This window comes from Odocoileus virginianus, chromosome 1 (genome assembly GCF_023699985.2).
Source record: "Odocoileus virginianus isolate 20LAN1187 ecotype Illinois chromosome 1, Ovbor_1.2, whole genome shotgun sequence".
Classification (NCBI taxonomy): Eukaryota; Metazoa; Chordata; class Mammalia; order Artiodactyla; family Cervidae; genus Odocoileus; species Odocoileus virginianus.
In genome coordinates this window covers 63,714,128-63,727,061 of record NC_069674.1, presented here as the reverse complement: position 1 = coordinate 63,727,061, position 12,934 = coordinate 63,714,128, and the positions used below count along the sequence as shown (strand labels likewise).

Here is a 12,934-nt window from a genome sequence, read left to right as displayed (position 1 = left end):
TAATAAATCTATTTGAAAATCAAAATAGTAAGCAGTAAACATATGAATGAAGAAGACAGAAATCTCAGAGGGAGAATGGAGAGTCTGAAGGTATGACCATTTTAATTAGAGGAATTTTTAAAAATAATCTGTAACTGACTTTTTTTTTGGATAAATACCTATACAGACATCTTATAATATGGTACAACAAACCTTTAGTGAAAGAAGAAACCAGTTTTATTGGAACTAAATTGTAGTCTAACTTACGTCATTATCAGCAGTGGAATAGGTATTAATACTCCACCTTCATGAATATAAATTCATGGCACTTCTAGCTTTTGAGTTTTCTTCTCTACCCTAAATAGCTGTTTTATGAGACTAAAGGATACTGTGGAGACACACTGGGCTGCTCTTTACACTTGGATCTATGTTTCATTTCTTCTCCATCTACAAGTTTCTAACCTTGGTATGGGGACATTTTTAATATAAAGAGAAGAGTCTGGTGCTGTCCAATAGTAATTTCCATGACGGTGGAAATATTCTATATCTGTGCTATCCAATATGGTAGCTACTAATCTTAAGTGTTGAGAACCCAAGATGTAGCTAGTGTGACTGAAGAACTGTATTTTAAATTGCATTTAACGTCAATTACTTGTAATTTAAATCAAAATAGTCACAAGTGGCTAGTGACTATAGTATTGGATAGAATCGGCAGCTTTTACAGAGCTGCTTGCTTTTAGAATAGACTTTTTCTTACCTGACTGGGTAGCTCTAACAGTACATTCATTTGACCACCATTTCTTTATGAAATTTTAAGTTACCAGGCATTAAGAGTGAAGCTTTGTGTGCCTTTATTATTTTAAGAAATATATATTGTCAAAAGTAAAATTTGCAGAGATTTATTATTTATTGTCATGGTAACATGGAGAGAATGATCACTGTTTCTATCCTTACATTTATGATTGGACTCAAAGAAAAAATATAAGATAGGCGTCTACACTGGGCATAGGCCCCCTTTACCAGCCTACTGGCAGATGGTACTCTTTGGGTCTTTCTTTGCAGGGCATTCTTGAAAGGCCTCTTTAAGCAAGACCTCTAAGTAAGTGGGCGTACGAAATTCTCAAGGTTGATTTTTCTGTCTGATTGTCTTGTTTTGCTCATAGTTCTATGAGCGAGTGGGTGGGATTTGCTTTCTCTAGGCCATCAGAAGCTTGCTCTAGCTCCTCCTTTTAATTTCTTTAATATGAAGATCCCCACACTTGCTCTTTGAAATGCTATTTTGTAAACGGCTATTTCCACTAAGCCTGTTATGCCTTTTTTCCATCTGTGTTGAAGTCTCTTTTCCCAGTGGGGCCTTTCTCAACTTAGTCATGCTATGTGTAGAGACCCACATCCACACTACTGGCCTCTCTGACTCATCCTGGGAGGTTCTCTTGCTCCAGGCATCCCTCTCACACTGCAGGGGAACAACAGGGAGGCTGAGATGAAGCTAGGCCTTTCTGAAATCTGCCTCTTTTCCTGACACTTTTCCTTCTTGTTCAAAGCTACATGAGAAGGGAAACAAGCAAAAATGCCCTTTGCTCCTTTAAGGTAATGTTTTTAATAAATAGTTTTCAGCAATTCTAATTTCCAATTTATAAACTACTTTTGTTGTTGCTGTTGCTTTTAAGTATTCCATAATCTGGCTTGTAGAAAAGTCTGCTAAGGCTCCAATTCTCGTTTTTCCTCCACCAGCAAGTCAAGAGACTCAATTCTGACTGTTCCGTTTTCCTTCCAGTTACAGATTAAATTGTTCCCCTTTTTGAAATATATTATTCATAAATGTGAACAGTCTCTGAACTATGGCTCCTCCCATCCTGGATAGGATGCTGGGTAGGTGGAAACTGCTCATCCATCCCATTGGCTGCCCCAGGGGTCTTCACACTTTAATCTGGTCAAGGGCCAGGAATTCCCTTGACCTTCCCTTTTCCTAAAAGAAAACCCTCTGCCAAGGATGGCTCAGGCCTATGATTTCCCATTCAAGATGGGTTCAAGCAACAAATTCCTCTGATAAGAGTTACTACAAGGGTCGAAGTTGAATAACACAATGATAATTAAAAACTGACCACCCAGTCAGATCTAAGTTCAGCCAATACCCATTCAATTAATGTTTTTAATCTCACCAAGCACATCCTGGAAATATAAAAAGGAACTCCAACCTGAATGTCCCATAAGCTCAAGAAGCAACTCTCCATAACTAACTAGAGGTCTATAGGAGAAATCAAAAGACACATATTATTTTTGGTTGTGTAAATATGCTTAGCTGTGTACCACAAACACCATGTTTTTTTCCAATACCCTCCTTATAAATATTAAATATTCGATTCTATTCTGCATACATATGCACACACACATTTCGTCTTTAGTCAGGAGCATTTCCATCCATATTTTTAAGAAAATTATTTCAGGTTATCTTAATTTTAACCGGGGGAACCTGCCCCTTAGTACTCCGGTTGTTACTTTTGGCATAAGACCTTACAAAACAATCTCACGGCTTATTAATTCTATATGCAGTGGAGCACCACGCTTCACTTTAGACTTTCAACCCGAAGTCGGAGAGAGGATGACCTGCAGAGCGAACACCTCCCGCTCTCAAGGGGTACAGGGCTGTCTGTTACTGAGACCTGGAGGTTCATATGCCAGGAGAAGGCTGCAGTTATATGAACTCCTACAAAACTCAAGTTAGCTAAATTCCAGCTGAACTAACTGGCAGGAGCGGGTAGGGGAGATGTAACATTTCTGACGACCGCGGTTCCCGCACTTCAAGCCCCAGAAAATGGTGAGTGTGTGGCAAAGATAGGGAAGGAAACATAGGCTGCCTTCCTGACAGGAGAGCAGTCCGGCCCGGTCAGCGTCTCCTCGGGGTACATCCCTTCCTTGCTGGCCTCCTCACCTTACCTTGACCACGTCGTCGTTGAGATGCTTGGGGTCGCGGTTGACCAGGTCTATCTCCTTGGTGTGCGCGTCGTACACTTGCTTCTCGTTCATCTCCTCGGCCATGGCCTTGTTGTTGGGCTTGTAGATGTTGCCCTGTTCCCGGATGGGAACAGTGTAGAGATGCCCCTGCAGAGGGCAGACGGCCCGGAGGGAGAGGGTGGCACCGGCGGTGGGAAGGAGATTTCAAAAAGAAAAATCCGCAGTCAGAAAAGTTAGCCTGGCAGCGAGGCAAACCTCGAGGCTCAAAATCGAACTAACCGATTGCGAAGCGGTGGCTCCGTGCACAGTAAACTCCTTGGCGCCGCAAGCTTTTTAAGAGGATCGGGGAGAGGACACCACACCCCTCGGTACCAGGCTGGGAGCTCCTGCCTCCCCCGCCCGCCACCGCCAGGGGTCAGGGCAAACCCCGCAGCGCGGTCCACCGGCCCCAGCCCAACTCACTCCCAACCGGCTGAATCCCGCGGAGACCCCTACAGGGGAGCGGATCCGACTTCCGACTTTTATCCAGCCCCTCTCTCCGCCAGGCCACCCTCTCTCCAGCTCTTCACCTGCTCCAGTCCTTGGTCCCTATTTCTCTTCTCTCCGTAGTTCCTTCTAAGTTCATCCTTAAGATCCAGCTTGAACCCCCCCGACCCACGCGGTGTTCCCATTTTCGTTCCTTTCTGGACAAGTATCCTTTGCACCTGCCCGCGTCCTCCAACCTCCCTCTGCGGTTTCTGTCCCTGCACAGCTACCCGTACACCCCCCTCCCCCGGTGCACACAAGCCAGCAGCTCCTATCTTTGGATCGAGCCAAGTGTCAGACCCCCTATACTGTCTAGAACGATATTCCACCTGCACAACTCCTCCGACCCACCCTTAGGTCACTCCCAGACCGCTGGCCGGTGGCTGAACGGCGGTGGCTGCGTTTGGGAAAACTAGGTGTCCTGGCCGGTGGCTGAACGGCGGTGGCTGCTTTTGGGAAAACTAGGTTTCCACACCCAGGCGGAGCCCGAGCGCCGGGAGGTGGTAGGAAGGTTGGGGGGTGGGGGGAGTGGTAGTTAGGAGGAGGGTGCTTTATCCAAGCACCCCTGCCAGGCGCCGAGATGCAGGAAAAGTTCTAGAGGTGGCCCAAGAGCTTTGGAAAGTGCAAACATGACGCGCGTCGCCGCCCCGGCCAGCTGGTTGAGGCGCCTGGTGGGGAGTCGTGGGGACTGTCCCCAAGACTGCGAGTGAATGAGTTCCCACCCTGCACTCTAGCTCTCCACCTCCCAGCAGACAGGGGCCGGATCATGGGGGTCTCTCAATAAGGCAGTACCCCTAGGCCATTCAGAAACGCGCCCTCAGTCCGACCAACCCAACTTCAGGACCCCGACGACCCCCTCTTTCCGCGACCTAGGCCGCTAGGCTCGCTTGGCCCCCTTCCTAATAGGGAAACATGAAACATTCCTGCCTCCTCTTCACCTCCCCGCCCAAGCCCATTCCTCAGCAATGCCAGAGCCAGAGGAGTGCTCCAACGTCGAGAGAGGGCTGGGGCGAGCAAAGCAGTCAGAATATTTAGAGTGGGAGATAGCAGAAGCAGCACTCCTTGCGCGCGGCGTCCCGGAGCGCACCCACCCAAGCGTACCTCTGAGTCTACGTATTTGCCCCCCGACATTCTGGCTCGTGGCTGGTTGAAGGCTCTGGGTAGATTTCCCTGGGCTGTGATTTAAGGGAACTGAGGAAGGAAGATCTTGTATTGTATGGGGGGAAAAAAAACAGGCGCTGGGGCGGAGGGGCGGGGGGGCGGTGGCTGGGAGGGAGCCTCCTGGCTCTCCGCCAAGGGTTTGTTCTGCTCGCGGTTGGCCGGGATGTGCGCTGAGCCGGGTCTAGGCACATCCCCAAGGTTATGGCAGCAGGGGGCGGGGAGAGCCCGCAGGGAGTGAAGAGCTATGAGAAAACGTTTCACCCGCGCTGGGCTCCTTGGACAGATATTTTAAACCTGGGGCAACATTTTCTCAGCTATAAGCCTCTGAGAGGCGTACTGGGGAGAGCTAATGTTTTCGCAGTGCATCATCCCAGCAGGGTGGGGACGGGAGGAGGGAGACGAAGACCGTGTGCGGAGATGCCCAGCATGGGCAGCCGAGCTTCAGAAAGAATTCTGCCCTGTTTAAGCCGTTTCTTCCCATCGCCCAAGTTCCATCGCTGCCCAAGATACAGCTATCTCCCAGTTTTACAGAGGAAGGGATGAAAAGTGACCCAGAATCTTTAGGTGTATTTCATATCTAAACACAAGGAAGGAATCTGTGTGGGTGCGTGTGTGGTGTGCTTTTGGTGACACTGGTTTACATCTAGTCTATGTGAATGGAAACTTGGAAAAACAGGCCTGCAGAATTTAACGTTTACCAACTGCTTCTGAAATATCTCCCAAATGCTTTGAATTTGAAATAAGAAATAAAAATATTGAACTTTTCTATTATTTTATTACTTTTTTTTCTGGAACAAAGGAAATCTGTGCCAACACATTATGCCATGTTTACAAAATACGTAAAATATTTACATCTGTACAGATATTTAATTGGAGTTTCAAGTTTTCCAGACATTTTTTTAAAGTACTTGACTGTGAGTTAAAGGAGTCTTGGTTTTTTTTTACTAATTGATTAGAAATTTTAAAAAGTTGTTAGAAGTTAAAATATCTTATCTAAGAAGCTTCCTAAATCGGGAGCTTCTCTCTTTACCTTATTATAAACCAGCACAAGATGAATTGAGCGATAATCAGTCATTTTACTTTAGGACAATAATAAGTTCATTTATTATTGTTAGGAAATTCACTCTCCAAAAATGGAAAGGACATTTTACATTATGTTCCACGTGCTGTCAAAAGTCAGATTATGACTTTAAAAAGTTAGGACTATACCAGACATGACATAGAATACATGGCAGTCTAGAAAAGGGAATATGGGCACAAAAGGAGAAGGAGGAAGAGGATGGAACTCCTAGAGTAGATTATGGAGGTGAAGAGGAAACATAAACACATAAAGGGAATGTCAAAGCACAGGCTTTTGTTATTGTTGATGGCAGAAAGGCAATATACTTTTTTAAGAAAAGATAAATTTCAACTATAAGGGAGGAGAAGTGTCACAAATGTTGGCATGACTAATTATGCTGACTAGTCATCATTAGAATACTAAAGATCTTCCGAAAGTTGAGTTTTTAATTTTACTTCTAAATGCTTTGAGCAGATTACATGTTAACAAACAAGATATTCTAGCAAAGGGGCGGGAGGTGGGGTGTGTGTGTCAGGGTCAGTGTGTTGTGTAGTGCCTGTGTGTGCGTTTAGTCACTCAGTCATGTCTGACTCTTTGCAACCTCCTCTGTCCATGGGATTCTCCAGGCAAGAAAGAAGTGGGTTGCCATGCCCTCCTCCACGGGATCTTCCCTACCCAGGGATGGAACCCAGGTCTGCCACATCCATCTGAGCCACCAGGGAAGCGCAAGAATACTGGAGCAGGCGGCCTGTCCCTTCTCTAGGAGGCCTTCCTGACCCGGACTCCAGCGGAGGCCACCCATTGCAGTTTACCAGCTGGGCTACGCGGGAAGCCCTGTGTAGTGCCTAGTCTCCCTCTAATAATTGCTGAAAGATTACTGTTCCTCTGACGACTCCTGTTACCAAGTATGAATTCATTCTGCTCCCTGCACTGTAGGCCAATAAATCTGAGAAACTAGTGGTTAGGACAAGGAAGGGACTTTATTCGGGGAGCCAACTGATGGAGAAGATGGCAGGCTAGTGCTGCAAAATAACCATCTTGTTGGGGCCTGGATGCCAGGTTCTTTTGTAGAGTCAGAGAGAAAGAAGTAAAGAGGAACTAAAACCAAAAGGCAGAAAAGAGAGGGAGAGGCAGTGGGGAAGAAAAGTTCACGGGTCTTCAGTCTTGCAAAACAACTCCAGGGAATGGCCAGCCTTTGGAAGGGGTGTATTAATCTCTTCTATTCACAGGTGGGCAGGGTCAGATTATCTTTGAATTTAACAAAGGCACTTTAGTTTCAGGCAGAGGGGCAGGGTCCTTTGAAGCAAGCCCCTGTGTATGATTATATTAACAAAAGCAATGAAAAGCAAGTCAAACAGTTTTCAAAATGGAGTCAGAATTGGCTTCTTCTCTGCAGCAGGGTCAGAACTGGCTTCTTCTCTGAAACACTCCTTCGTAAATGTTGGCTGCAAAGCAGTTGAGTTTTGTTCTATGGAAAAATGTGGAAGCTGTTTCCCATCTATTGTTATCCAGTCTTCAGCTGCGATGAGTAATCTTGACTGTGAAAAAAGTCAACAGGAACAGGGAGACAGCATGTCCTGCATTCCAGCAAGGAATGGACTTTGTGGGGAGGCCTGAGTGAATGCTTAACTAGCACTTAAAGAAGGGAAAGCAGCCTCCCTGGGGATTCCACCCCAAAGTCAGCATAGCACATAGAATCATAATGATCAGTGAAATGTCAAGGCCAAAATGAATTCCTAATGAGAGGAAAAACCACAAATTCTCTTCAATAACCTGCCCCAACAAGAAGCTGGCACCAAAGAGAAACAGATCATATTCTGGTTATAATAGCTGATTTGGATAATTGGCTGCATCCAACTTTATGAGATATAGAGAAAAGATGAAGTATGACATTGTTAGCAGAGTACAAGATTGAAATGAATAATCATGTTAAAAAATATATTTTTTTTCTTTGATACCAACACAGATAACTTTAGGCTTAGAGGCAGGTTAATAACTTCTCTAAATCATTGACTAGGAAAAAAAATAGGTAAAGGGAGACTTATTTGCCCTCTTTCTTCTTTTTTTTTAATAAGAAGCTGTCTTAAAGATCAGCTCATGCATTCAGTGTTACTGTATAGAGAACTAAAAAGGATGTAGATCATCAAACCAGCCATCTTTGAAATGGAAAAACTGAAGTTTAAAGACAAGAAAATGATCTTAAGGAGTTTTGTAGGGCAATGAAACATTTTAAAGTTGGTAAATAGCTATGGTACCTGTTAACATCTTGTGGGGTGTGGGATTCTTTAGTGGTGCAGTGAGGGCAAGACTGTGAAGTTCATTGCCTTTTATGTTCTCTCACCTCCTTCTCTTGGCCTCCTAACCCTTTAGCACAGCTTCCTCTTCTCATCCTTGTCTCCCTGGGTCCTCTTCATGCTCTCAGCTGGCTTCATCTGATTCCTACTCCAGGATTAGGAGTCTAAGGTTTGACCACTTATAATGATATGAAGGTTTGAAAATGCAGTCATCTTTCCAAGAGTTCTTAAAACACAGAAAGTTGAGACTGCTCAAATGTGCCTTTGTTGATGAGTTCAAAAAGAGTATAGCTTGGATGATAACAAGGATTATCACTAGGTGTGGTATAGAAACAATTTAATAACCAGGTTGCAAAGCCACCAAGGAGTCATTCCAGGCCTGGTCCCAGCTCGGGAGCTTCGCCTTAGCGTCCTGCTGGCTAGCGGCTGTCTCAGTAGGATTTGGGGGCCCTTGGGAGAAGGACAAGAGGGGAGGGAGTACATTTTAGAGCAGTGACTATTTATATTCAAGTACAGAAATGTCAGTATTTTTACAGCTTGTACTTCCGCTGAGTATTTACCCTGTTTGCACCACCACCACCTCTCATACCTTTCCCTATTCACTCTCATACACCAGAACCCATCGAGGCCTTCTTCCCTTACCTGCTGTAACTTCTTCTATACCTTTCATTTTATACGTGGAAAAAAGTCGCTTTCTAGAGAAGACTTTGCCCCGTTACCCAGTCCCTTCCTGTTCCTGTGCTGGTTTGAAGCCCTCACTGGAATCTTCCTGTTTGAGTCTTTTCATTTTGACTCTCTTAAATGATTTTTTTCTATTTATTTTCTTAAAAAAAGACAACTATTTCTACATCTTAAAAATCTGATAAAGATGGCTAAGAAAGTATTCTTTTTATACTGTTTCTTTAAATTAGCTTTCCTTTCTTTATTTGTAAAATGAAAAATATAATTGGCATCTACCCAAGAGGAGTGCCATGAACATTCAATGAGGTGAATCACTTAAAAGCACTGACGATACTGCCTAAATCATAACAGATGCTACAGTTCAGGAGGCAAATTTCAGTCCATAGATTCAGGACTGGAATAAATATATTTTCTTTTGCAGTATTTATTTTGTAAAATAGTTCAACCATCTAAGATATACCAAATAGTATAATGAATACCTACCATCAGCTCGATGAAATAATTTTGTTTTGCCTGGTTTGATTCAGATTTTTAAAAGTGGAAAACATAGATTATTGAAGTCCTTTGTGAGATAAAACTTTCTCTTTTTTAAATAACTGAACTTAATTTCTTTTACAAACCACCTTTCCTGTAGGTGGCAGAAACTTCATCTCAATCAGTTCCTAGTTTCTTCCGTTTTGTTAAGATTGCATTGCATATAAATTCCAGGGGCTTATTGCCAAGGACTGTCAGGGTGGGTCTGTGGAGGAGAGTCTCTTCCTTAGTTTTACATCTTGGATCTGCTGATGGGTACATCATCTTGTCTGTCTTCAGTCACTGGTTTGATGGGGATGCTGCTATAATGTCCTTCATGCTCATTCAATATGACCCTTAGGGCTAAAGACACTTTTTGATACTTCTTTCCTTTTCTTGGGGCTCTGTGCAAGTCTGATAAATCTGAGTGGGCAGGCCTGATGCAGCATCATGGAGCCTCATATGATGAATGTGGTGTGGAGAACGGAAAAAATGCCCTGCACTGTGCAGGGGAACTACTTGGAAGGATATACTCAGAGGGTCCTACTCAAGCAGGTAGCACAAGTACCTCTGCTTTTAGATCCTCCCTCATCTGGGTCAATGCTAAAGATGCACATGTGTCAAAAATTACTTTGCTTATTTTCCTAACTTACTCTCCCTTGACCAGGAAGTCTTGCTCATTATCACTCAACAGTTCTTTTTCATGCCCTAAATCCCCTCAAGACCAAGCCTTTTGGAATCAAGAGAAACCTTCTCTCTTCATTTCTGCTTTTCTATTATAATAATCTTTCCCTAGGTATAGTGGGAAGTGGAGTAGGGGAAGGCTCCGTGGGCATCCAGAAAAGAACAAACATATCAAAAGTGTCATCATTCACTAGCTTTCCTCCTTCCCTTGGGATTTAGATGAGGGTAGTTAGGAAGTATAAATTCCTAGTTATAAGATAAGAGTAATAGAGATCTGATGTACAATGTGATAAATATAATTTACATTGCTGTATGTTATATATGAAAATTGTTGAAAGAGTAAATCCTAAGAGCTCTCATTAGAAAGAAAAATTTTTCACCCCTGCCCCTGTTTCTTTAATTTTGTATCTATATTAAATGATCAACATTTACTAAACTTTGGGATGGGCTTCCCTTATGGCTCAGCTGGTAAAGACTTCACTAGAAATTCGGGAGACCTGGTTTCATTCCCTGGGTTGGGAAGATCCCCTGGAGAAGGGAAAGGCTACCCACTCCAGTATTCTGGCCTGGAGAATTCCATAGACTGTATAGTCCATGGGGTCGCAAAGAGTTCAGCACAACTGAGTGACTTTTACTTTCAAACTTTGGGATAATCATTTCACGATGTATATAAATCAAATCATTATGCCATATACCTTAAATTTATATAGTGCTGTATATCAATTATATCTTAATAAAACTGGAAGAAAAATAATCCTGTTGAGATATTGTTGGTAGCATCTAAGATCTATCTAGATCTGTCTAGTCAAAGCTGTAGTTTTTCCAGTGGTCATGTGTGGATGTGAAAGTTGGACTGTGAAGAAAGCTGAGTGCTGAAGAATTGATGCTTTTGGACTGTGGTGTTAGAGAAGACTCTTGAGAGTCCCTTGGACTGCAAGGAGATCCAACCAGACCATCCTAAAGGAAATTGGTCCTGAATATTCATTGGAAGGACTGATGCTGAAATTGAAACTCCAATACTTTGGCCACCTGATGGGAAGAACTAACTGACTCATTTGAAAAGACCCTGATGCTGGGAAAGATTGAAGGCAGGAGGAGAAGACAGAGGATGAGATGGTTGGATGGCATCACCAACTCGATAGATATGAGATTGAGCAAGCTCCGAGAGTTGGTGATGAATAGGAAAGCCTAGTGTGCTTCAGTCCATGGGGTCGCAAAGATTTGGACATGACTGAGTGACTGAACTGAACTGAGAATCTATCTGGTCTTTTTGAATTATAGCAAACCTTTAAATTCCAAATATATAATTTATAAAAGCTCAGTGGAAGAAAAACTGTTTATTTTCACACATCTACGGGTTGGTTTGGCTGGGTCCCAGCTGGGCTAGGTTGGGGTGGCTGGGGCGTCTCTGCTGCCCACTGCAGGTCTGTGCTGGCTCTGCTCTGTGTGCCTCTCGGCCTCCTTGGACCAACAAGTTAGTCAGGGCAGGTTCTTCTCAGGCTCTAAGAAGTAACAGAGGCACGAGAGTCAGATAAAATATGCAAGACTTAGAGAAGTCTACACTTGGAGATGACATGCTGACACTTCTGTCCTGTTCTGTTGGCCAGAGCAAGTCACCCAAAGTCAAGGGACTGGCAAATAAGTCCCAAGATGAGGCCAAGGCAAGGGTGTGAGTGCAGCAAGGTGTGAAGAGCCCAAATCTACATCAACTGTGTGTGGTTCATTAGAGACTGGCGTTTGGCTTTCAGTTTTTCAAGTCTTAATCGAATTTATGAGATATACCCTCTCAGTTCAGTTCAGTTCAGTCACTCAGTCGTGTTTGACTCCTTGTGACCCCATGGACTGCATGCAGCACGCCAGGCTTCCCTGTCCATCACCAACTCCTGGAGCTTGCTCAAACTCATGTCCATCGCGTCAGTGATGCCATCCAACCATCTCATCCTCTGTCGTCCCCTTCTTCTCCTTTCTTCAATCTTTCCCAGCATCAGGGTCTTTTCCAATGAGTCAGTTCTTTGCATCAGGTGGCCAAAGTATTGGAGTTTCAGCTTCAGCCTCAGTCCTTCCAATGACTATTCAGGACTGATTTCTTTTAGGATTGACTGGTTGGATCTCCTTATAGTCCAAGAGACTCTTAAGAGTCTTCTCCAACACCGCAGTTCAAAAGCATCAATTCTATATACCCTTTGCTTCTTTTATTTTATTCTCAGAAAGCTTTATGTATTATTTTAAAAATCTATTAAACCATTTGTAACAACAATAACAAAATCTCTTCGTGTTAAATGCAGATTTTCTATGTGAAGATTCTTAAATGTTGTGAACTGAAAAATATAGTCACAACCTGGAAGTAGAGTTATTTTATTTGGTGGGAATGTTTAGGACTCCAAGCCCAGGAGACAGCATTTCAGTAGCTCTGAGAAAACTTCTCCAAGGAGGCAGGAGGGGAAGTAAGTCTGAACATCAAAGAGATCAGGTATCAAGTTAAGGAACTTAGCTTATGCATATGGGTAGATGAGAGGCTCTGGGCTCACTGAATTCATTCCTTTCATATACACCTTGGCTATTTGGGGCCAATCCTTGTTCACCTTGCTTCTTGCATTCCCTCAGCTCCTCAGCAGTCACCATGGGGGGTTACAGCATCCCTGGATCGAAGTTTTGGGAGCCCTCACTCACATTTGGAAGCCAGAAATCACTGATGGCTGTGACATTTCTTATTTATTAATATGGCCAGAGATATTTTCATTTCACAATATGATGCTTGACAGAGGGCCTCAGATCGAGGGGCCCAGCAGGTCACAAGGCACATTCTCTTGCCTTAAAGCAGAATATGATTTTCAAGGCAGCTAAGAGTCTACCTTACCTTCAAAAAATTAGACCATCTTATTGTCATTGTCTTTATTATTCCTCTGGCCTCAGAACTCAATATGATGAAACATGATTTTTCTTTGAAAGAGCAGCAAAATTTTGTCTCTAAGAGTAGGTATTCAAAATTCAAAGGTTGTTCTTTTTATCAGTCAATTTTTCCTTGAATTTTTTTCCCATAAGTTACATTAAAAGCAAAATCGCAATACAATCTGATTTGTCA

The 12,934-nt window shown here is 43.5% G+C and overlaps 1 protein-coding gene and 1 long non-coding RNA gene across 5 annotated transcripts in view; one reads left to right on the top strand and one right to left on the bottom strand.

Annotated features, from left to right (window-relative positions):
- Positions 1 to 4,675, bottom strand: part of CAV1 (caveolin 1) — a 34,762-nt gene extending 30,087 nt beyond the window's left edge. The window contains exons 1-2 of one of the 4 annotated variants that reach the window (XM_020874471.2): positions 4,561 to 4,675; positions 2,917 to 3,081 (exon numbers count right to left, since the gene is read on the bottom strand). In XM_020874471.2, the coding sequence (XP_020730130.1) occupies positions 2,917 to 3,081; positions 4,561 to 4,590 (195 nt within the window). In that variant the 5' untranslated portion in view covers positions 4,591 to 4,675. Of the gene's footprint in view, positions 1 to 2,916; positions 3,082 to 3,213; positions 3,339 to 3,788; positions 3,962 to 4,560 lie in introns of those variants that run through there. The other 3 variants (XM_020874474.2, XM_070468733.1, XM_020874472.2) reach the window with 3 other exon arrangements.
- LOC139036760 (uncharacterized) overlaps positions 1 to 12,934 on the top strand; it is a 234,377-nt gene that overhangs the window by 155,045 nt on the left and 66,398 nt on the right. The window lies entirely within an intron of this gene.